This window comes from Rhinolophus hipposideros (assembly GCF_964194185.1).
Source record: "Rhinolophus hipposideros genome assembly, chromosome: 10".
Lineage (NCBI taxonomy): Eukaryota > Metazoa > Chordata > Mammalia > Chiroptera > Rhinolophidae > Rhinolophus > Rhinolophus hipposideros.
This window is the reverse complement of record NC_138056.1, coordinates 42,132,261-42,157,190: the sequence shown is the minus strand read 5'-3', so window position 1 is coordinate 42,157,190 and position 24,930 is coordinate 42,132,261. Positions and strand designations below refer to the sequence as shown.

The 24,930-nt window shown below is 43.5% G+C and overlaps 1 protein-coding gene and 1 pseudogene across 4 annotated transcripts in view; one reads left to right on the top strand and one right to left on the bottom strand.

Annotated features, from left to right (window-relative positions):
* Positions 1-877: 877 nt before the first annotated feature.
* The window catches only part of DENND5A (DENN domain containing 5A), an 81,044-nt gene continuing 56,991 nt past the window's right edge, over positions 878-24,930 (bottom strand). For 2 of the 3 annotated variants that reach the window (XM_081061988.1, XM_081061989.1), the window contains 12 exons: positions 20,512-20,664; positions 14,670-14,754; positions 13,050-13,134; positions 12,441-12,569; positions 8,305-8,426; positions 6,749-6,894; positions 6,040-6,158; positions 5,497-5,678; positions 4,814-4,896; positions 4,188-4,311; positions 3,392-3,560; positions 878-1,908 (listed from right to left, as the gene is read on the bottom strand). In XM_081061988.1, coding sequence (XP_080918114.1) covers positions 1,725-1,908; positions 3,392-3,560; positions 4,188-4,311; positions 4,814-4,896; positions 5,497-5,678; positions 6,040-6,158; positions 6,749-6,894; positions 8,305-8,426; positions 12,441-12,569; positions 13,050-13,134; positions 14,670-14,754; positions 20,512-20,664 — 1,581 coding nt within the window. In that variant the 3' untranslated portion in view covers positions 878-1,724. The remainder of the gene's footprint in view (positions 1,909-3,391; positions 3,561-4,187; positions 4,312-4,813; positions 4,897-5,496; positions 5,679-6,039; positions 6,159-6,748; positions 6,895-8,304; positions 8,427-12,440; positions 12,570-13,049; positions 13,135-14,669; positions 14,755-20,511; positions 20,665-24,930) is intronic. The other variant, XM_081061990.1, reaches the window with a different exon arrangement.
* LOC308503936 (small ribosomal subunit protein eS25-like) lies at positions 21,746-22,152 on the top strand (annotated as a pseudogene). Its single transcript has one exon. The product of its transcript is annotated as a small ribosomal subunit protein eS25-like (transcript).

Here is a 24,930-nt window from a genome sequence, read left to right as displayed (position 1 = left end):
CGCCACCTGCCAGACACCAGGAATGGAAATGAACAAGATACCTCCTCTGCTCTCTAGGAGCTCACAGTCTAGGAAGTGGGCCCAACATGAAAGCCGGCAATGACAACCCAGAGAGGAAGTGCCGACATCTAAAAAACTATAGGTGCACAATGAGGGAATAATTAACTGTGCCCAGTGGGGATTAGGGAAAGCTTTATAGTGGGTGACTCCTAAAGTAAACCTTAAACAATGAAAAGGAAATGGGCACAAGGGGAGGCATTCCAGGCAGAGGCAACAGTACATGCGAAATAGGAAACACGGAAGATGACATTGATTGCTTTGAGGTGTTCTACCTGGTCATGCTACACTTCCGGAGCTTCCTGCCAAAGCAGCTTAGTTGAAGAATAAAACCAAAGGAAGCTGGTTCCCAGGACTCTCATAAAGCTCCACCTACCATCCCAGGAAAAGCAAACCTGTCTCAAGAAAGAGCTTTTTTTCCTGAGGGCACACAGGATCTCACGTGTCCTGTGTCCCCACACCTGTCTTCCTTACCCTTCAGGAAATGGCCCATCCTGTATCAGTCAAGTGACAATTTTTGCAACCTTGACCATGTCTTTTCCCCTCTGTGTTTCAGCCTCCTCCTCTGTAGAGTAGGAAAATAATCCTTGTTCGTGTCCCTCTCAAATAACTATTTAACAGCTATGAAAGCTCCTGGTGCTACAGCAGGAAAGACCCAGGAGATGCCAGCTCTTGGGGGCATTCAGGGCAGGCCACAGCCCCAAGCTAGGAGAGAGAGACAAGCGATGTTGCAGCTGGGTCCTCTCAGACAGACCACACTGCACCCTCCACCACCCACGGCTCATAAACCCCCATAAAAATCAGGGAACCACGCACTTTTGTTTCAGGTGTTTTATTAAGTGGGCCATATTGTAGCTGGTTTCTAAGTTGCAAAACAACATAAATTTAACAATAACAACATAGCCAGTTAGACTGTGATAAGCTTTTTCTTTCTTTAAAAAAAAGAAAAAAGAAAGACTTAAAAGACACAATGGAGGGTTAAATAAATAATAAAAAAAAGAAAAGGAAAACCTGTTAAAACATGCTTATGTTTATTTCTGTGCAACTGCGTGCCAAGAGGAAAAGTGATTTTCTGCACAATGATACATCTCGGCATGTCTTCTTCCCAAATAATACTGACAAAAAAAAAAAAAAAAAAAAAGATGTGGGACTGACTCGTCAGTGCTTGTAGAGGCACTACTAAAAATCCCTTTGATTGGAGCTAGGGGCTTCCCGTTCAGCACACCTGTGTGTGGTCCGGGAAAGCCAAATATCCATAATAATGTTAATATAGAAAACATTAGTTTAAAAAACGATGTGGAATGGCCTCATTAACGCGGTGGGGCAAGGAAGCAGAAATGCCCCACATGCAGTGCCAGGCTCAGTCCAGGGAGGCCGCAGGCTCCCAGCACGCGGCCATGGCGAGCGAGGGCACCAGCTTCAAAATAAGCGGCACCAACCTCGTCTCCCTCTCCCTATCACTCTTTCACATGAAAGTGTGTAAAAGGCAAATCAGCAAATAAACTCTAAAATAGATTATTTATTCCAAAAATCCTCTAGTTTTCTTTTTACAGTGAGTGTACATCTCCTCTCTGTCTCCTGCACAACTCGCTTGAGTCGCTTGGGGAAGAAGGTCAGAGCTGCAGGGCGAGTCTGTTTCAGTCCTATTGCTAGCTGGTGCTGGGAGGTCAGATGTCGATGCCCTTGACAAGGGACGTCTCCAGCGTGATGTTGAACTCCTGCAAGGTCTGCAGCACGCGGATCAAGGAATTGACCAGTGTGTGGTCTTTGATCAGAGCCACATCCTCATACATGTGCGCGGTGATGGGGCAGTCGGCCAGCAGGGCAATCCAGTGGTGTAGGAGGTGATCTCTGGCGGGTGAGATCAGTCCAAATGGGTCAGAAGGGAAAGGAAGGGAGATGGTTAGTCCAAGGCCACGGGGAAACTGCTCCGTCACTCCTTAAACAAAGTCTGAAGCTGGAGAAGCAGACAGCTCCCCACAGTCCTCTTTTCTTTCCGTAACAGGGCTTGGCAGAGGCCTCACAAGGCTCTAAAAGGCTCCCACTGTGGGTTGCCCAGCCGCAGAACACCAACCCAGTCTGACCCCAATCAGCCTGTCTTCTACCACCAGGCCTTCTACCTCCTCTGCTACCCACGCCCTCCCTAGGTGACCCCACCACCAAGCAGACACCAGGTCCAGTCAGCACCACTTCCTCCATCCCAACAGCCAATCACTTCTCCCCATGCCATCAGCACTGGGAATATTAAGAGCTACGGAACATTCACATAGCGATTATAGTGTTTTCCCGAAAATAAGACCTAGCCGAACAATCAGCTCTAATGCGTCTTTTGGAGCAAACATTAATATAAGACCCAGTCTTATATACTGTAAGACCGGGTATCATATCATAGCATATCATAGCATAGCACAGCATATCACACCGGTTCTTATATTAATTTTTCCTCCAAAAGACGCATTAGAGCTAATTGCTCGGTTAGGTCTTGTTTTTGGGGAAACATGGTTTATTAGTGCTATTATTATGCCCACTTTATACATAGATGTTAAGTAGTTTGCCCAACATAACACAGCTAGCAAGTGGCTGATCTGACATGTGATCCTAACGAATCTGGCTGCAGAGTCTGTTTTTAACCGTTATACCAGTTCCCTCCCTTCTGTGACCTGAACAAACTACTGCCTTAAGTTTATTCGTGCTTCATGCTCTTACCTGACCTACTCGAATAGCTCTAACAGTCTTGCCCAGTCTGATGTACACCCTCTATGATATCAAATTAGCATCATTTCAGTCTGCTGATTAAACAAATCTGTCCTAACAGGGAAGGATTCTCTGGCCCAGCTCAAGGTCCCTATCCTACAGCCTCTTCCCCGAAGCCTTCTCTGATCTTTCTCCTCTACATTTTCAGCATACCTTATGAATGTGCACTTCCTTTTTTGGATTCTCACAACCTTCTGCCTTGTACCGTATTTAATTGGGATAAATGAACTTCTACATGGTACGGGCCATGTTTTATTCAGCGCCATTCCTGCCACCTTCCACAAGGCCTGGCACATTCAAATGTTTGTTGAAGGAATGACAAGATAATCTCTCTTTCAAATTTCGTCAGTGGGGTGGTTTTATATCTTTCCATCAAAATGTGGCCCCTTCTGCCCAGTTACACACACGCATATATGCATGGTGCATTGAAGAAATTAAGAGCCTGTAGGAAGCCCTCAAGTCTCACCTGTTCAAGGGCGCCTGGTCATTAGCCTGTCACTCCCCACCTCTGCACCACACCCAGGACTCCAGCACCACCCCAGGCTGGCTGCTATGTACTTGGGCTGTGCGGCTGCAGTACCTGGCTCCCAAGCACACCAACATCTGAAACTTGCCGTCCTTGCCGATGTTCCGGGGAGTATTATTGATTGCGGTGACAAATCGGCAGAAATTCCGGGCCCGTGTGTGCCAGTTTTCCTCAGGAACAACTTCATTCTGCTCCAAAGTCTCATAGTAGGTTTGTGCTTTTTCTGTAGAGGATAAAAGCCTACAGTGACAAAGGCTCCCCACCAACCTGTCCCTGATTGTCCTGCAAGACACTTGCCATGGGCCTCTCCACGCTGACGCAGGCAATTCAATGAGAATAACATGAGTGTTCTGACGGCACTGGTCACATTTCAAAATGATCTGTATGTTCCTTGTCATTTTTTAAAAATTAATTTATGTGGCCCCTGATAAAAAGATGGTGCTTTTCCTAGTCTGAAGATTAAAAACAACTCTTGAGGGAGAAGCTCCTTGCATGAAAATAACCCAGGTGGGTGCAGCCCAGGGCTTGGGCTCCAGTGCCATCAATGGGTCTTCTAGATCTAAGAAGAAGGGGGAGGGCTCATAACTAGGCCTGTACTATACAACAGGTGCCTAGAAAGAATCCTTCCTGTCCAGTTCTCAGGAGGTGAGGGGTGAAGGCTGGGGAGGGCTTCTATCATTATCTTTGAGAAAAGGCAGGGCAAACAAACAACAGATCTAATCTGAGAATCATCTGATTTGGCTTCTGGACCACAGGCCCCAGTGGTTAGCACCAGTTAGCACCATATTATGTTGGTGAGTCCCCATATCTCTGTACGCTTTTCCCACCCTCATACCTTAGTCCAACTCACCCAGGAAATCCCAAATGAAGACATTTTTGAAGAGACGGGGTGTTTTAAATCCATGCTGGAAAGCCTGTTCCAGGGCTGAGACAAGGCCGCATTCTCCACAAAGCAACAGCGTCAAACTGCCTCGCTAGTAAGGAAACAGGAGAGTGACAGGCTCGCCTCAGCCAAGCTGCCCTCCCACCAAGGCCTCCCCAAATCCACAGCCCACAGCTGGGAGGGCAGAAAAGACAGGCAGGGACCTTGTCTATTTCCCTAGCACCTGGCACAGTGCCTGGCTCAGAACAGCTCTCAGTGAATAGCTGTTGAATGAATGGATGAATGAACAGATGATGGATCTGGGTCCCCACCAGGGGGACAAAGCCAGTGTGGCCATTATTCAGGGAGACCCAGACAAATCCTGAAGAAGACAAAATACACACTGTTCATTAGGGGCCCAGAGACTCTGCTGGATCCATTAGTGAGTCAAGAAAACAGGGTAACCCAAGGCAGAAGCCCCCAGATGAAGAATCTGCTTAATTTCAAACAGAGGTACATACTCTACACGCTGCGCAGTCCAAGCACACGGGTTTAGAATCCTATTATTCTCTCTCATTCAATCTAAGGCCCTGGTTGGGGGCAGGAAGACTCACCTCTTTCTCAGGTTTATGGAAGTGCTTCACGATGCCATTGACTGCCTCCCCAATGGACTCCTGGATCTGCCCAGTGTTCAGCTCTAATAACAATCAAAAAACATCCCTAACCACTGTCAGAGGCTAACAATGCCGGGTGACTGAGCAGGAGGCTGAGGACATGGGAAGGGTTCCAGGGGGGGAAGATGCCCTGGACCCTGGGAAAAGTGGCTCTTGCCCACCCAACTTTGCTCAGCTAGCTCTTCCTAAAATCCTGGGGGGAGGGAGGAACAAAACAAAAGCCTATACCTTTAGAGTTCTGTAAAGTTCATCTTTCCTTTAAGCCTGGAACTTTTGGCAACCAAAAGAAGGCCAAGATTTGGCTGTGAAGCCCAGGTATCAGAAAAGAGAAAGCCAGAAAGTAAGCTCCTCTCCTCTCTAGGATCACATACAAACAGTACAGAGAACGCAGTCCAGACTCCATAGAACTCCCCTCTCCTTCCCGGTCTCTAGAGAGAGTACCAAATGCCCCCGAACAATCCAGAGAGGAGGATGACAAATGCCAGAGGCTGCTGTGTGGCTAGAAGTGGTGCCTGAGGCAGCTGTACAGGCTGGGATTTGGGCTAATGTATCAGGGCTCCCAGAGACCTGCCCACATTTCCCAGGATGGGGAGCACGGGGGCCCAGCCCTTTGCCCCACTTACTGGGCTTGTTGCTAGGTGAGATGGTAACGAGCCTCCGGATGACACTGGGGGACTGCTGCAGAGGCGGGGTCCGACAGGGCCTCTCGTCCACCTCGGGCTGGGATGTGAGCAGCTCCCCAACCAGGACCCGCTCCAGGCTGCCGTCGTCCATGCCCTTCCCCAACCACCGGCCACAGGGGAACCTAAAGGTCAGGCAATGGCCTGTCAGAGTGGCCAGCTCCTCCAGTGTCCTTCCCATTGCTGCGCTGCAAGAGCCATCAACAAAGCCAATCCCTGCGGACCCTCAAGGCCCTGCTCATCCATCCCACCGTGTGTTATCAGGGAAGCCACCTGAGTGATGGGTGGCCTGCAATCTGTCATACATCTTCGCTTGGAAAACCCTCCTGCTTTTTCAGTTGCATGAGGCAGAGCCAAACAGGAAGCTGCCTCATCCTGTCACTATCTAAAGGGTCTCCTTAAGAAGTCCACATACCCAAGCATCAAACAGCCCCTGGTGGCACATGCTGTCCCACTACCTCATAGCACAGCTGAAGGAACACTTACTTGTAGGTATGTCCTGTGATCTCATTCCTGACCATCACATACTCCACCAGCCATTTGGCATATAGCCCTGAGTTATCATGGCCTATCTGCACAGTAGTAAGCTTCCCCAAGTTCTGGCACTAGGAGAGAACAACCAAATAGAGAAGATGAGGTCAAGAAAGTGGGAGAAAGAGCGGCACTCCTCAGAGGCCACAGGTCTGACTGGCTGCCTACAACCTGGGCTCAGCATCTGCAGGGGCAGAGCTCATGGCTCCACTTCCCACCAAAGCTGGCAGCAGAGCACTGTCTCATGGGGGGCCCACAGCTGAGAAAGAATATACTGCTGCCTAGAAGGAGAACAGGGCCTGGGAGCAGGCAGCTCTTGAAGTGGGACAGCAGTCTGAGGTTCAGAGGTCTCTGCGAACACTTGGGCTCCAGCATCTGGATGAATTCTTGGGGATTTCTCAACACACCATGGACAGGGAGGTACGCAAGTCCAGATGGGTAAACGCCTTCCAGCCAGAGACCATTTAGGCAGGGCCAGCTGTCCCCACTATGGTCAACCCAGGGCTCCAGCCTCCGATCATCTCAAGACAGGTCAGCTGGGCTGGTGTATAATACTGTACAGAGCAAGGTCTCTATAAAACCCTGCAGAAGGCTCCAGAAAAGCAGCTGCTGCAAACCCAGATCCCCACAAAGCCTGAAGGTGTAGTCCCCGGATAACACATACCTCGAAGGTCATCTCTAACACGTTCCTGGGAATCTGCAGGATCTGTGTCTCCCCCAGTTCTCCCGAGATGCAGATCCATGGGTTGGCAGTGAACATGGAGCCGCCCAGCTTCTTGCTCGGTACAATCAGGATGTGATAGGGGATCACTGTTTAGGAGAAGCCGCAGAGGCATGGAGTGGGATCAGAAATCCCTCCCGTACCTGAAAGGGCCATAACCTGCCCCAGGCGTGCTGGCATGATTGTGGCCACTGATGGACCGGCTCAGGCACAGCCCAGAGCAACAGATCCCCAGGACCTACCACGTTTCCCTGAAAATAAGACCGAGCCAGACAATCAGCTCTAATGCGTCTTTTGAGCAAACAATAATATAAGACCCGGTCTTATTTTACTATAATATAAGACCGGTTCTTATATAATACGAGACCGGGTCTCATATTAATGTTTGCTTCAAAAGACGCATTAGAGCTGACTGTCTGGCTCTGTCTTATTTTCGGGGAAACACAGAGCAAGGTCTGGTTCAGAATATTAGTCAATCCACCCCTCAGTCTCACTCCTCCCAGCGTTACCACCCAAACATCAAAGATCCAAGTCCATATACAGGCTCAGAGCTAAGTGAACCTCTTCCTTAAACAATATCACCAACTTGACACTGTACTGAATGAATGACTTGCTTTTCAGAGCACTGTTCCATCTATCATCTCATAAACTCTAATGACAATCTCAGGAGAGGCCATGCAGGTATTACAACGCCTTTTCTGAGGCACTGAGAGAGAAAATAATTTCCTTCCGGTCTCCTAAATTCCAGCTCAGTGCTGCTTCTACTGAAGCCTACAGCACTTGTCTCTAAGAGGGAGGACAGGTGTCACGCAGAAACAAGAGCCCACACAACTGAGGCTGCTGAGTCACTGGCCAAACAACTAGCCATGGGGCAAATTCAGAGACTACCCCCTACCCAACAGAGCGTCCTGGCACCAAAGAAAGATGAGGCTCCAGGGGCCCTCCCTAGATCATTCTGAACCCTCCTCTTCATTGTGCAAATAGGAAGGCTGAGGCCCACTGCAGGGGCAGACTGCTCACAGAAACATAATGGGTTAGGGCAGAGCAGGACCCAAACCTCCCACTACCGTCTGGAGTTCCTTCTGCTACTTCAGGAAGCTGTGTTTCCCTGGGCTGGTCTGAAACATTCTGTGATGCTGAATGGAACTCTCAGCCCAAAACAAAAGGGAAGATTCCTTTACAGGTGTGCAGAGAGGGCAGTGAACTCCACCACCGCACCCTACTCTACCTCATCACCTTAGGTTCCCAGCACAGTGCCTAGGACACAGTGACAACACGATGGCCAAAAGGACTGAGCCCCCTAGCTCAGAACAAGAATAAGAAGCTTCAGAGAAAAACCACCTCCAACGGGGCAAATGTACCTCTCTCCCCAGAAGCAAACGGCCAAATCGAAAGTATAAGTGATCATGTTTTCTTCAAAAGGGAGGCAGTGAGTTAGCCTCAGGCAGGTTCACAAAGACTGCACCCGAGAAGGCTAGTGGGAGCACAGGGCTACTCACGGATAGTTGTGAAGACATTGGTGAAGCAAAAGTAATCGACGGCATTGAAAGAGAGGAGGTGATAGAGGAACTGCTCCTTCTCGTCGTCACAGCGCAGGAAGGCGTAGCGCTTGTACAACTTTCTGTCGGAAAGGAGGCAATATATCAGTCTCCCAGCCAAAAGGAGAGGAAAGGGCTAGAATTACTCAGTCCTGGAAGGAGACAGCTAAGGGAAGAGGAAGATGTCAAGCCTCAAGTTTTCTAAGGCCACCTGAAAAAGGAACAAAGCCAGCTACTCTAACTGAGGGCTAGAGGGAAAGTGGCTTAAGCTACAGCAGAAACAACAAAAACCAAACTCTACCTCTGTCCAAGGGTTGATGTTACTGATGTAAAGTGTCATGGGATATCCTTTCTAGACCACAGGCTGGAATGACATTCCTTCAGGGGACACACAGGCCCTCTCGGGCTTCTAGCAAGGGCATCACCGTGTGTGGTGTGGGAGAAGCAATGGCAGGAAGTCTGTGACCACCATTCATGACCGGGGCTAGTGTCACACCCTCAGCAGACCTGAGACCCATGAGTCAGAACACTGCTTTAAATGTGCAGGTAAGCCCAGGACAGCTTCAGAGGCAGTAAGGGGCACTGAAGGGAATGACCCAGGTCACAGGCAAGGAGGAGCTGCACAGATCCTGTCCTTGTCAAACTCCCTCCCGTCCCCACGCCTCCCCCCACTGCTCACTCATCCCAGACCAACTCCTTTGCCTGATGTGGCAGGCCCTCTGCAGCCGCACAGCAGGAATGCCCTCCCCAAGCAGGCTGGACACAAAGCCAAACGCACGGCCCTCAGCACAGAGGAATACACAGAGAACAGAAAAAGGTAACTGCACTGGTTGCCAATCACCGTAGCCAGAGAGGCAGGGGCTTCAGTACATCTGTGAAGTTCTACCTAGTCAGGTTTATAAGGTACTTTCAACAGATAATTCACCAACCAAGGCCTACTATGTGCAGGTGCTAGAAAGGGAAGCACCGATCCTCAAATACAGTCTAGGTGAATATATCGTAAACACCATGTAATGAGTTGCCAAATGAAAGACTCTCTCTGGGAATTTAAAGAGCCATAGGCTTCAATGGTCCTAGAACAGGGACCTAAAGGACAGGAAAATTCAGACAGGTGTGTAGGAGACAGACAGGGTGGGAGAACCAGTTTGTCTTGAGTTGAGAGCTCAGGAAAGTAATATGTTAGTAATGAGACTGAAAAGTTAAGCTACAGTCAAATGAAGGAAGGCCCTAAATATTCAGGCTAAGGAGTTTGCAATCTGCCCTGCGAGTAATAGCTTTCTGCAATTTGCCCTAGAAGTGAAGGGAAAGCCATGACCAACTTCAGGAAATTTAAATTTAGTGTAGCCGAAGGATGAAGGGGCATGAGGGTGAAACTACGGTGGAGGCAGTAGGTAAGGAGCCAGGTGGGGGTGGAGGCTAAGGACCTGAAATGTGTACATGGGAGGTAAAGCAGAGCAGGGACTCAAACTGACTCCAAATTTTGAACTTCGGCAGGGAGGAGAGAGATGTTCAGAGAGAATAATGGTGACACTAACAGAAATTTTAAGAGAAAGAAAGGTAGTTATGCAGAAGACTCTGTGAAGCATGCTTTTGTTCTTTCTGAGTTAAAGGAAAGATATCTAAATGGAAATAAATGAAGGACTGGTGCTTGGAAGAAACCTCAGAGCTAGAGCTTCAGGTGTGGGAGTCACCTGTATACAGGTGACAGAAGCCATGAGAATGGGTGAGATGACTAAGTGAGAGAGTGGAAAGAACGTGTAGAGAACTGAGGGCTGTGGAAGCCAACACCCTGGAAAGAGTAAGTGGAGAAGGAGAACAGGATGCTATAGGGCCATGGCAGCCATGCATTTCAAGGTAAAGGGGGCACTGCCAGTATTAGTCACTGCAGAGATGTTAAGGAGAAAGCGTTTGAGCTCACTATATAGGAGCCAACCAACTTCTTCCCTTAGAATATACAGCCACCTTACCCTGCCTCCACCATACCTCATCTCCAAGGAACATTCTATGAAGATATACTCTCCAAGGCCGTCTACCTCCTCCCATCTGTACAACTATGCACACATTTTATGTGCACAATTCAATATCTGCTAGGTGATAGGCAACATGCTCAGTGCTGGGAAAGGTACATGGTTCATGGCACCAATGAAAACAAACTTTAATAAGCAGTAAGCAACTAGATAATGAGAATTCAGCCATTAGTGGTAAAACAGGGATGAACAAATATGTAACAAACGCTATGGGTGCCGGGAGAAGGAATGGACTCTCTGGGGAGTCCCGGCAAACTTTGGCAAAGAAAACTTCTGACTAGTTCCTGAACGGGCTGAAGATATCCTGAGAAAACTGAGGGGTATGATGTGGCTGGAGCTTTAAACAAACTTGAGAGAAAGATGAGAGGGCAGGATGGAAAAGTCAGCAGGTTTTGATAAATGGCCCCTTTTTCTCTCCCTATGCCCCACCCAAAACGCAATCTGTCGCAGCAAACCCCTCCTCATTGTCCCTTCACTCAGAGTAGTACAGAAGTCAGACGATCCGGTGAGACATCACTGCTGACTGAGTGAACTCGGAGCTTATCCCCTCTAGCGGGGCTACGATAGAAAGAAACCATGATCAGCTTCCTCACTGAGGTCTGCGCCGCTGGCTGCTGCCCGGGATTCTGCGCTCATCCAACCCAGACCTACCGCTGTGGAGCCCAGTGTACAGAGGCCAGCTCACGTCTTCCTTCAGAATGTGTGGCCACCTTACCCTGTCTCCACACAGTTCCTGAACTTGAACCCCTCAGGACTTTGCTGTCCTCCTGCTGACTTGCAGCCTCTCCTGAGATGACGCCCACACTGGCCAGCAGGAAACATTCCTGCCCTGTCAGGCCCTGGTGCCCACACAACTACAGCGACAGATTTTTCCACCACACACAACTGTTCTCTAGAATCTGGTGGGCAAACTTCTCCTTTACAAACTCCAGCCTCACGTGTACACTAGTTCTCTTTTAGTTGGCCTACCAATCTTCAAATTTTATTCATAAACCTTTTTGTCCTTATAGGGAATCAAATTTAACAGCTTTCAGAATTACTATTTCGTAACCTCTCAAGGTGAGCTCTCTAACCAATCAAGTTTTAAACCTGGTTTCTTGCTATGGCTTACACACCCAATGAACAGTCTAAAAAATCATATTTCCACTTTGAATAAAAACAGATTCTGAATGTTTAATCAGTTGGCTCACACAAAATTTCCCCAAGGTCCAGTCCTCTGCTTTATCATCCATGGGAAGTCACATATACATAATAACGATGAAAAGATGCCTAAAGAAATGCTAAACAAAAATGCCCAATAGGCTTGCCAATAAAGAAAGAGCCAAACATATGTACAGGAAAAGACAGAGAGGTGGTAGTCTGAGGCAAAGAAGGGGCAGAGCCCTCCATCCGCCCCCTCTTCTAGCAGCTAGGGTACAGAAAAAATGAAAAAGATGTAACATCAAGAGAAGGGAATTGTGGGTTTAGTGGTCCCTGGGAGTGTGAGGGCCTTGGAATCTCTCCCCACCCTCTGTGAGTGAAAAGTGTGGAGGGGGAGGACCTGGGAGGCTCATCTGAAAGCCCTTTAAGCTCTAGGGAGACTCAGGCAGGCTCCAGAGGAAGAGCAGGACTTGGTTGCTTTGGGTTTGCCCTCAGCTCAGGAGAAAACAAATTCGATCAGGGGATATCTTAGAAGTTTCCTTTTAATTCTCCAATCCTTTCCTCCCCAAGAGAGGAAAGAGACCGAGAAAATGCCCTATTCCCAGGTATACAAGTCACCTAAATACAGCAAGGAGAGGAGCCCCAAAATTTTGAGGTACCCAGTGAGGACCCCAACCTTCTCACAACCTTGTTAAGAAAGCCATTTTGGGGCATGCAGATTGAGAAGGTAGGGAGAACAAATATAGCACAATTATTCTTCCACAGATTAAGAGGGAGAAGAGGAAATGCTTCAAAACCTTCATATGCAATTTGAGTTTGGATGAATATAGCAGTAATGACATAATGAATACTCCCCCTTCCCATACAGGGGTTTCCAATCCCCCCACCATTCCTGAGAGCCTGATTCTACGCCAGGTGGAGTGGCCTTACTTGGTGAGCTCATGGTCGGAGAGAAGCTGCTTCAGGTGTCTGGAAAGTAACTTTTTCTCCATGGACAGTCGTACCCATGCTCTGGCCTTTCCCACATCAGTCTTTATTTCCCCAATGTTCTGGATGTGCCTGAAGGGGAAATGGGAAAAAGGAAGTGGAGGGTGGGGTGGGAAATGAACTCATTACCAATACCTCCCCTCATGAAGCTAAAAGGTCTAGTGAGGCAACCCTATCCCATCCTGGGAGACTCCATCTCCCTTGTTCTCTAATCCTTGTGCTTCCATGTAGCTTTGCAAGGATAGTCTCACCACAAACAGGAGGGGGGTGGGGGATGAGGTTGGGGAAGTGTTGCAGTACAGCTCTCAAAAAGCCAGGCTAACCTCAGCGCCCTTGAGATACTCTGGTATAATTCTACAAAAATGTCAGGAAACCCAACTGCTTGTACAGCTCTACAAATGCTTCATGAAGCACAAGACCAATGAGAAGGGCTGCCTGGTTAACTGAGATGCCGCTGAAGCCCAAGTCACTGAGACCCTGCTATTTAAAGTGGACACCTAAGCAGCAACTGAAAAGATTTTAGTGGCTTATTACATGTGAGCTCACACTGACCTCATATCCTGAATGAGGGAGATTCTCAGGGGAGACATGACTGAGCTGGCATCGGACTTCCTCCGTTCTGAATCAAGAAGTATTCCTAGAACAAAAAAGGCTGTCATGTCCAAAGAGATCCGACTATCCAAACAGGTGACTAGCTCTCTTATCTAAAACCACAAATATCTACAGGAAATGGCTGCTTTGGTAACACTTTGATCAATCATTTCATGAATATTTATTAAGTAACCACTAGGTTTCAGATTTAATACTTTTATGCACATTATCTCATTTAATTTTCTAACAACTTATAAGATAGCCAAGGAAGATATCACCGAGGAGGGAACTGAAATTCAGAGGTTAGCTGCTTTGCCCAGTTACCAAGTGGCAAAGTCAGGTCCTCTGGTTCCTAATCCAGCATGTTCTCATTATAATCCATGGAAAGAGTGCTTCCACTTGGAGCTGTTACTCTTGTCCTGCTCTTGCCTCAAAATGGGCTACAAAAAATCCAAAGGGATTTGTAAAGAATGTGTCTCAGAATGCTCAGGGCCTCTACATACAATACCCTTATATGCTCACGTCTGGCCCAAAGTGTAAAACTTAGTATCTTCATCACTGAGCTATTGAGAATGTTTGGCTACAGTTTATCCCTTAGCAATTAAGTTCTACAGCCTTCCTGAGAAGATTCTTCACTCTCATATCTAGAAAGTGGACCAAAAAACTCCTTATTAGGCTACGTAGGGAGCTCTTGTCCTCGGTTTTTAGTCAACTATTCTCCCCACATTCAGTGCTAGCTGAAGTCAACCATTTCAAGGGCAGAGACAACACTGAGTTCATACCTATCTTTTCACCTCCATTTAAGCTAATTTTTACCATCAAGACAAGAACATCCAAGGAAGGTGAACAAACTCCCTGACAGAGAGACGAACATGAAGGATGGTGTGAAGGGGGGATGCTGCCAAGCAGTAAAGGAAGGAGGGGACTGTCCCCTGCAAGGGACACTGCAAAGAGGTCTAAAGAACACCAGCCAGGAGACACGAGGCCTGGCGCCTAATCTCTCCTCTTCCATCAGTTCACTGTGTGATCCTGAGTAAATTCAATTCCGCTCTGGATCCCAGTTTCCTCCTCTTGTAAAATAAGGGGGCTGGACTAGATGATCTCTGAGGTCACTGCCAACTCTGATATTTTTATTAAAACAGAAACAGAAAGGAAGCATAAGGGATCATTCACACGAGACCTTAAGGTAGGACACTGACAAACAGGCTCTCTTAACTGACGGATCATCTCAATGTCCATCTCAGAGAAATAAAACAAAAGACTCTGAAAACAGCTTGCTCCACACGCAAGACATCAGTACCACCCAAATTCATTTGAAACCTGAACTCATTCTAAGACTGGCCTCTTGCTGATATGTCTTCTTTCTCACTGAACATAAGGGTATATAATGAAAGCAAACCCCATGGCTATGACATGCTCTGTGGTTCGAAGAGCTCAGTGGCTTAATATTTAAAAAAGAAAACATTACAGAGCAACGGCTTCATTGACCTGGAATAGTCTGCTACATACAGCTGATCACTCCAGTGGGAGATGGGAAAGTGGGTAGAGGGGTTCTCTCCAATGGTGTAGAGACCACCTTACCTGAGGTACTCAGGCTTCCAGATGTGAGTTTTCTCTGCCGGTTTTCCTGATAATGTAACAGGTGGGACCACAAGGCTGATTTCCCCTGGAACCGACACAAGAGAGAAATAACTATCAGAGGCCAAAGCATCCAGTGAACAGAGTCAGAGATAATTTAAACATATAGATATGGGCTTTTGTTAAAAACTACCTGCATGGCATATCCTCAAATAACGTCATTTCATTCAACATTGTTTCCTTATAATTATGAAACTAGGAACTAACCTCTTGTCTATAACAATTAGCCTATGGTAAAATTGGTTTCATTATACACTGTTTCACTTGAAGTCACAGAACATACCAACAACATTAAATGAGGACTTACCACTTATCTCAATGTACTTACTACTTATCTCAATGGGTGCAAAGTATACAAACACATCCCCCTACTAAAATCCAAGAGAAATATAAAGAAGAACGGAAAAGAGAAACGATCCCCCACATGGCCAAAAACAGATGTGAATGGACTAGTAGAAAAGAAAGAAAAAAGCAAATAACCTATCAATCTCTAAATGGTTTGCTGCTTGAAGGTCAGCGGGGTAGAGGATGAGGACTTTTACACAGAGGAGCAGATATCCAGTCTACGAGATTCTATGATAGCTCCTGAACTTCTAAAATATTTAAAGGCATTCCTGCCCTTAGTGCAGGCTGGGGAGGAGAAGTCATCACTATGATGAGGATTTACTACTGAAAGACAGTTGAAGAAGCCTGTGGGAAAGCAGGCTGGTAACTAACAGCAAGGCTGAGATCTATCGTCAATATAACAGAACCTTGGCATTTGGAAATGTAAGCATTGCAGTTTAAACTATTTGAGACTTGTAGTGATTTGTCATTTAACTAAGGCACAAATCTGAATAGCATCACAAGCCTGATGTAAGGGAGTATTTGCCTAGTGAGTGAGTCTCGTTGGCCACCCAGCCACTGCTTTGTCTCCTTCTAGTCACCCTTCAGTACACAGTGACCCTTGTTATGTGATAAAAACTTTATTCAGATTCATGGTAAATGTTCCTATACAGCTGATATAACTCATAAATGGAGTACAATGTTTTAGTAGTAGGATTTATTATAATAATTTTATAAATGACTCTAGTTCTATATTTTACGAAGTAGTAATAATAATAATAGGAGCTACCATGTCTTGCGTGAGGTTTGCGATCAACTAAGCACGATGTTAAATGTTTAAAATACAGTATTTTATTTAATGTTCCCAACAATCCCATAGGATAGGTACTCTGTCCTCATTTTCTTTAGAAAAGCACACATTGAGGATCAGAAAGATTAAGTAACTTGTAAAAATCACACAGGTAGTAAGTAAAGTGCTGAGATTCAAGCTTATGTCTATCTAATGTCAGAACCATTGCTCTCAATAATGATGCTATACAGCGTGCTTCTGACAGAGATCATTTAACTTTGCAAGTTATACTCTCTGAAGAAAATGTTATGCTCTAAAATGAAGGTGAGGATTTAAGCGCTCAAAATTTTTCAAGGATGAGCATATCAAGGATCGATTTTGTTTCTATCCACCAACCTGATCTATGGGGTGTGGGTGGGGGACGGGGGTGGATTAAGCATTTGAAAAGGGACAAAACCCACATCTATGGATCAGCAAACTGCTGACATAACCTGGCTCTATGTTTGGATTTCCTACAAGATTTAATCAGCTTAAAACAAAACCCAACAACCGCAATAGCAAATTTCTAAAAAACAACACAAGTGAAAAATAGAAAAGATCACTTTTATCATTGATATACCAAACATTTGAAAAAATAGACGTTTGATAAAATCAATGAGACGTACAGCTCCTATACACTGTTACTAACTGGTATATTAATACAATATATGCAGAAGACAATGCAAAATCTTAAAATATTCATGTTCTTTGAGATAGTAATTCATTTCTAGAAATCCATTCAGCCATTCATTGATTAAAACCATTAGAGTAGGCTCCGAAAAGGGCAGGGACTTTGATTTCCTCATCCCTGTATTCCCAGCATCCAGGCAGCCGAGGAAGGCAGCCCCCTTAATAGAACTGTGTGGATGTGACACACCTAAATATAGCTGGTCACCAGAGAGCCCTCTCATGCCACAAAGCTAAATATAGCTGGTCACCAGAGAGCCCTCTCATGCCACAAAGCTGAAGAGCCAGAGGCAAGAGCAACAGCAGGTCACTGCCAGGACACCCTGGCTCACAGCGATTGTACTAGTCAAGGAAGGAGGGCGAGGGAAAGAGTGAGAGGGCAGCAGCTGGGCTGAAGCTTTGTGATAGGGCACTCGGGTCTTTCTAGTTCAGAAGGCATGATGATTCTTCTTCCTCTTTTGCAAAGGGACTGAAGGAGACTGCCAGGTTCAATATAGCCTAACTACCCATTTGGGGATGTGGCCACACAATACATAGATAGTACCAAATTCTCCAAGAATATCATTTGCATGATGGGTGAGAAACAACCCCTTTGCACTTATCAGTCCCCAAATGGCAGGATTACAAAACTATTATGAAAAAATAAACATCACCTCTTATTGTCAGAAAAATATACTAGAGAAGGATGCCCATCTCCCTGGAATGTGTCACTGAAAGCCAGAGAGAGTGGCGAAGATAACAGGTTCTTATGAGGATTTGTTGCAGGAAGCCCTGCATGCAGACTGTCATGGCTAATGAAATTTAGGGGGCTAGCAGCAAAAACAGCTGTTTGGGTTCTCTCTACTTTCTAAGTAACTAAAAATGGGCAAATGATCAGTAAGGCGACCCCAGAAGAAGGCTTTAAGATCACTCTCTGAGAGTGAATTTGGTCACAGTCTGTGCGTGACCATGCACAATATGCATAATGGAGGAGACCAGTTAGCCAGGTTATAACCTTCAGACTGAAGAACATAACTGAAGAATCTCTCGACAGGAGAAAGGTGCTCTACATATAGGCTAGCAAAATGGAGGCCTAAGGAATACGCTGTAGGAACCCAACATAAATAGTCGGGTTAATCCCCAGCTAAACATGTGTTAAGGCCATACATGCCCTGCCAACAAACACAGGTCATCACTTCCTCCTGTTGACACTGTCAGTGCTTCACTTTTAGTGCTCCAAAGCAGGATGCAGAACAAAATGAACTTCAACTGAAAAGCCCCCATTATTCTGTACTGGTTTCTCACCGAACAAGTAGCCTCTGTCTATCCAAACTGAGAGGGGGATCAAATAAACTCCAAAAGAAATTACCCATGCTGTGGAAATTCTTGCAGAATATGGCCACAAAGCCTCAGAGGACAGGTTTAGAACACATGCTGACTTCTATTTTTAAATGCCTAGCTACTTTTATGGCAAATATTTAAAAGTTTTGAGGGTATGTGTTTTACCAAAAAGCCGAAAGTGCTCAACTATAGTGCCTGGCTTGCTAAACATTAAGGAAAATGATAAAATAATTGTGTATATTCTACTCATCTGTTATAAATAAAAGGAAAGAAATAGAAATCCTTCATGCAGACCCCAGCATAACATAGCTGTCATGTTATATACCCACCATAATGCAGGTACTTATTTTTATTATATGTAATTATCATGATAACCCTGAAAGGTTACGTTTTATTAACTCTGTATTATGAATAAGGAAGATAAGGCTCAAAAATCGCAAATTACTTGAAGTCATCCAGTGGAGCTAGGATTCAAATCCAAGTCTTTCTGACTCCAAAGCCCATAGTGTTTCTATTACAACACAGAACTCTGAAAATTTTAGGGATATGATACACAATTTTTACATTTAAAAAAATCTACAATCAGTGCTGTTTATAATGCTAAAAAATCAGAAATAACCTAAATGACCAATAATAAGGAATTGATTCAAGTATGGTACATCTATACAATGATACAGTAATTAAAACTAAGGTTTTGGAAGAATAATAACCACTAACATTTACAGAGAACCTCCTAGATACCAGGCTCTGAGTTTAATACTTTTCATGAATTATCTTCACAAATCCTCATAAGAATCCTATGGTGATGGGTACTTTAAAATTCCATCATACATATGAGAAAACAGAAGTTTAGAAAAGCTAGGTATCTTGCTCAGTTTCATAAAATTATTAAGTGGGAATCAAACCCAGGTCTCTCTGATTTATAGTCTGAGTTTTTACACACTTACTATACTATACTGTAAGCTAAAAATTAGTTAAGAATGTGGAAAAAATATTATGAGGTAGAAAAAGCAAGTTACAAAACATTATGTATAGTATGATCCCATCTGGCTTTTTAAAAAAACGGCTTTATTAGAATGTAATTCACATTACCATAAAATTCACATTTATAACGTATACAATTTTCTGCACCACCCCCCCAAAAAAGAAATCCGGTTCTTAGTATATTCAGAGCTGTGCAACCATTACTACTATCTAATTTTAGAACATTTCAGCACCTCAAAAAGAAACCCCATACTCATTTACAGTCACTCCTTATTCCTCTCTCCCTCCCACCTCTGGCATTTTGTAATCTACATTCCGTCTATGGATTTGCCTATTCTGGACATTTTATATAAATGGAATCATACAATATGTGGTCTTTTGTGACCGGCTTCTTTCACTTAGTATATTTTCAAAGTGCACCCACATTGTACAATGTATCCATACTTTATTCCTTTTATTGCTGAATATATCCCATTGTATGGACAGACCACATTTAGTTTACTCATCAGCTGGTGGACATTTGGGTTGTTTCACTTTTGGCCTACTAAGAATAAAGCTGCTATAAACATTTATGTACATTTTGGGGGGACATGTTTCCATTTCTCTTCAGTACATAGCTAGAAGTGGACTTGTTGGGTCATATTATAATGCTACATTTAATATTTCAGGGAGCTCTCTTTTCCAAAGTGGCTGGAATTTTTACATTCCCATTAGCAATGTATGAAAGTTCTAATTTCTCCACATCCTCACTAACACTTGTTGTCTGTCTTTTTAATTGTAGCTATCCTAGTGAGTGTGGAAAGTTATCTCATTGTGGTTCTTTGAATTTTTAAATATACACCTGTGTATGTGCTTTGAAGGAAAATGCTCTGAAGGACAGACGTGGTAGAAGGTCTCCATACCCATGAGAACAGAAATTCCAGAAGGGCAGAGATCTGGTTTGTTTTGTTCACTAAGGTATCTCAAGTACCTGTTACAGTGCCTGGCAGACAATAGGCCCTTGATAAATATTTGCTGGATTCTTACTCATTATTTTCTAATTTGTCCATAATAAAACTGCTTTTGAAAACGTATCAAGTTCTTTTCAAATGTAAAAGTAAAAGTTGTCCATCTTGAATAACTATTCAAAGTAGAGTATTTTGAAACGAGAAAATTCTCTGGTTATTAAGCAGTAAAAATCAAACTTACTCAACTTCCTGCAGTCTTCTCTCAAATATGGGTAAGCTATCTGCATATAAAAGAAATGTTAAGGACAGACCTTTATCCACTGGGATAGTGAAGGACCCTTAGAGTAAGTTTGGTACTTCTTAGCTCCAACTTCTCTCTTTCTTTGTGTTCCACATCTCCAGACTAGGGCCAGCTGCCAAACAGGATCTATCAGTTTGGCCTTTAGCTCTGTTTGCAGGACGGAAGATGCCACTTTTAAAATATCTGACAAACACACACATTTATGAAGCTTATTTTTAAAGAAAATAGTTTGGATCACATTTATTTATTTGTTTGTTTAGCTATTTCAAGTCTCACTCCATGCATACTGTACACCATTCTTCAAAGCCAGCCAGCTGGAAGAATATAGGAACGCCAATAGTAACTGAAAACAGGAAGATAGTTAGCTCAGCAGAGATGCAGGACATTCTTTACCTGTTTCACTTGTAGCCCATGACTCCAGATCCTTTCCAGGAGGTCACAAAGGCTGGCGATCAAGGTGTTCTCTTCCACCCCTGTGATGTTGACCTCCCCATGCCCTAGCTCCACAGCCTCTCGGCCCATCTTCTCCACCAGCATCCTCTTGGTCTGCAAAGAATCAGTTGATAGGATTAGATAACCACAGTGAAGCGTATAATGTGCAGCTAGAAAGGGTTGCGGCCACCTACACAGCACATCTGCTGGGTTGAGAAGGTCAAGATGACTGAGACCTAGAGACATAAAATGTATTTATTCTCCACCATATAGTTCAGGTTATGGCGGAATGTATTCTTTAAAAGTTTAGTTAAAAACACAGTAATCACTGTATGACTCTGGGCAAGTTATTTCATCACTCTGGATTCAGTTTTTGCATTTATGAGGTGAAAAGAGTAGAATAAAACCCTTTGGTCATGCTCACTTCTGACACCTCTGATTCTCACTGTTTGACTGACCTTATCAAACAAATCTTGAAGCATTTAATCTTAGAAACATATCTGAAGTACTTGTCAAGAAGATAAAAAATTGAGGAGGAATAATTTACTTTTAGGAAAAAATTTTCAAGTGCTTATTGTAACAAAAAAAACACACACATGCTGGATAATGACAATCGGAGCTTGTATTACTACCATGCGTCAGGCACTGTATTAAGCATTGAATTATCTCATTGCAGCCTCCTAATAACTCTGAGAGAAGTATTATTATTGTTCCCAATTTATTGATAAGGAAATTGAGATCCCAATTTATTGATTAAAAAAAGTAACTTGCCAAAATCACACAGCAAAGAATTAGCACATCTGGCCTTTGAACCTAAATCTGCCTGATTATTAAGTCCAAGTTCTTAAGTTAGATTTAATCATGTTATAAATTTGTAGCATACAAAAATCTAAAGAGCAGAAGGGAAAAATCACCACTAATCCTACCTTTCAGAAGCAATAACTCTTAACACTTTGGCTTATTTCTTTTTAACAGTGTTACTATTTTTAATGGTTTTGTTGGGAAATATATCTCATATACATATGTATATGCATATAGGTATATACAGAGGATGCCAAAAAAAGTATACACAATTTAAGAAAGGAAAAAATGTATTAAAATTGTAATACTCAATATATACTGATAACAAAAGATGAATTTTTGTCCGACATCTTAGCAAGGCTGCAGTTGTAGCCGCTGCTGTCTGCACTTCGCCATGCCGCCCAAGGACAACAAGAAGAAGAAATATGCTGGAAAGTAGACCAAGGAAGACAAAGGCCCAGTGAACAAATCTGGAGGCTAGGCCAAAAAGAAGTGGTCCAAAGGCAAAGTTTGGGAAAGCTCAACAATCTAGTCTTGTGTGACAAAGCGACTATGACAAACCCTGTAAGGAAGTTCCCAACTAGAATATAAGCTTACAACCCCAGCTGTTGTCTCTGAGACTGAAACCAGCGGTTCCTTGGCCAGGGCAGCCTTCAGGAGCAACTTAGGAAAGGACTTAATAAATTAGTTTCAAAGCACAGAGCTCAAGTCATTTACACCAGAAACACCAAGGGTCGTGGGGATGCCCCAGCTACTGGTGAAGATGCGGGAACAACAGGTCCCACCAATTGTACATTTTGAAAAATAAAACTTTATTAAATAAAAAATTAAAAAACATTAGTACAAATCATATTTGACTTCTGCAATTACAAGAGATGCTCAAAGTGGTTACCATTAGCATAATTTTAATAGATTTTCCTTTCTTAAAATGTGTATACATTTTTGGGAGCACCCTCTGTATATATACACATGCATTATTATTCTATTATAACCATCATCCAGGTTAAGAAATAAAACATTGTCCCATGTATACTTTTGAAGCACCCCACATGCCCTCTCCAATCACCTTACCGTTCTAAAAGTGATCAGTACCCTGACTTAAAACTATAGAAAAAAAAGGAAATGAGTATGACCTATATTTCCATTCCTAAACAACATAACTTAGTTTTGCTAGTATGTTTTCTTTTGTGATTTGCTTTTTCACTCAAACTTATGTATGTGAAATTCAACTACATTGATAGGTATAGTTGTTGTCCATTTCGACCATTGTATAGCACTCCATCATATAAATATAGTACAATTTACTTATTGATTCTCCTACTGATTGACATTTGGGTTGTTTCCAATTTGGGGCTATTATAAAGAATGCTACTGTAAACTTCCTGTACATATCTCCTAGGTCATGCTGCAAAGGTTTCTCTAGGGAACATACCTAGTAGAATACCAGATAATAATACGCTGTTTACCAAAGTGGTCATACCAATTTATCCTCTACATGCTAGCCAACACTTGGTGGTGGTAGACTGATACTGGATTTCCTCAAATCTAAGATATACATTTTTCCACATATTAATAATCTCTGAAACTGGCATGTATTTCATAGTCATTGGTGACCAGGCAATGCCATAAGGAAGTGTCATTGACTGGGCATGCATCTCAAAACTTGAGAATGAATGTCAGTGGCTTAGAAAACAAATCTGAGAGACAACAGAAAAGCCCTCTTTCAAGAAAGGCAGCAGTGTCAACGTTCTTGATAGCAGAAAAGACAACACTATGTGGAAAATCACAGATATCAGTGGTTCAGAGTGAACTAACAGAAGCTTTTTAAAAACATCTGAATTCAAAATATCAGTAGTAATATAGTACCACGTTTCCCCGAAAATAAGACCTAGCCAGACTATCAGCTCTAATGCATCTTTTGGAGCAAAAATTAATATAAGATCCGGTCTTATAGTAAAATGAGACCGGGTCTTACATTTCTTATAATAAAATAAGATCGGGTCTTACATTATAGTAAAATAAGACCAGGTCTTACATTATAGCAAAATAAGACCGGGTCTTATATTAACTTTTGCTTCAAAAGATGCATTAGAGATGATGGTCTGGCTAGGTCTTATTTTCGGGGAAACACGGTATCAATCTAACTTGTAACAGTGACCATTTCCTCTGCAAGAGAAAGTATATTTGATTTCATCCTATAAATAACTATCAATTGCAAACTGAAAATGCAGGAAAATCTTTTTTTCCATTGATAAATAAACAGGATATAGTAAAAACCAAGTTAGCTGAACTGTCCTAAAAAGTATGATATACTGACTTGGTTGAAAGGCTATATATTTTTTTTTTTTTTAGGTTTTTAAATTTTTTATTTTAATAAAATACATAGCTGGAATCACTCTATTTCTCCTGTGGAAAAATTATCATGAATTATTCAAGATTTAATTACATCAAGATAAATTGAGCCTTCTTACGGTTTAGATACAACAGATCTTTGAAAAGCTTAGTAAGCTTACTAACTACTGAATTTTTTACATTAATTTTCACAATCATCAACTGTTTTTATGGCTTATATACTCACTAAACAATTTTTTTTTAAATTATCATTATGTTGTTTTTTTTTTTCACTGTGAACCCCCCTCCCCCCACTCACCATCCCTCCGACCTCACACCCAGCCATCACATCACACACATAAAATTATAGTTGGCATTCATTAATGTTTAGCCTCTGGTGCACAACGCCACGATCAGGCATCCACACCATCCCTGAGGTGGTCTCCCAAATAGGACGCATACCCATCGGATACCCAACAAAACCCCTACAACATTATTGAATAAGTTCCCCAAATTAATTTCCAGAAAACCCTGAGGCCATCTTGCGGCCACCAGCCGCCTCCCAATCCCTTCACCTTTCCCCTTATCCCCAACCCCCCCCCCCCGCCCCCGCCCATCTAACAACTCTCGGTTTTTTCTTTGTGTCCTCAAAACTGTCTCTGATTAGTTCATTCACATATTCTTTTCTTTAGATTCCGCATATAAGTGAGATCATATGGTACTTGTCTTTCTCTTTCTGACTTATTTCACTTAACATAATGTTCTCTAGATCCATCCATGTTGTTGCAAATGATAAGATTTCTTTCTTCTTTATGGCTGCGTAATACTCCATTGTATAAATGTACCACGGCTTCTTAATCTAGTCATCTACCGATGGGCATTTTGGTTGTCTAAACAATTTTTTAAACATCACTTAAAATGAATGAAAGACAAATGTCTCCAATATATGAAATAAGTAAATGTATATTAATTAGAATTAGAACACTTTCTTCAGGGGAAAAAAATGTTAATAGCTGAATAATAATTGTCTACACATCAGAGTTGAGAAAATGAACTCACCTGGAATTTTTGTTTCAATTTTAGAAAATATCGTACTACTTAGTAACCAGTCTTAAACCTTCAACTCACAGCCCACATCTTCATCATCTCAGGTTGCAGGCTTACCATCTTAACACTGGGTGGCAGAGCTTCCTTGTGGCTACTGAAGAAGGGGATACCAGCTCCCTAGCAACTGCTCTAACCCTGACT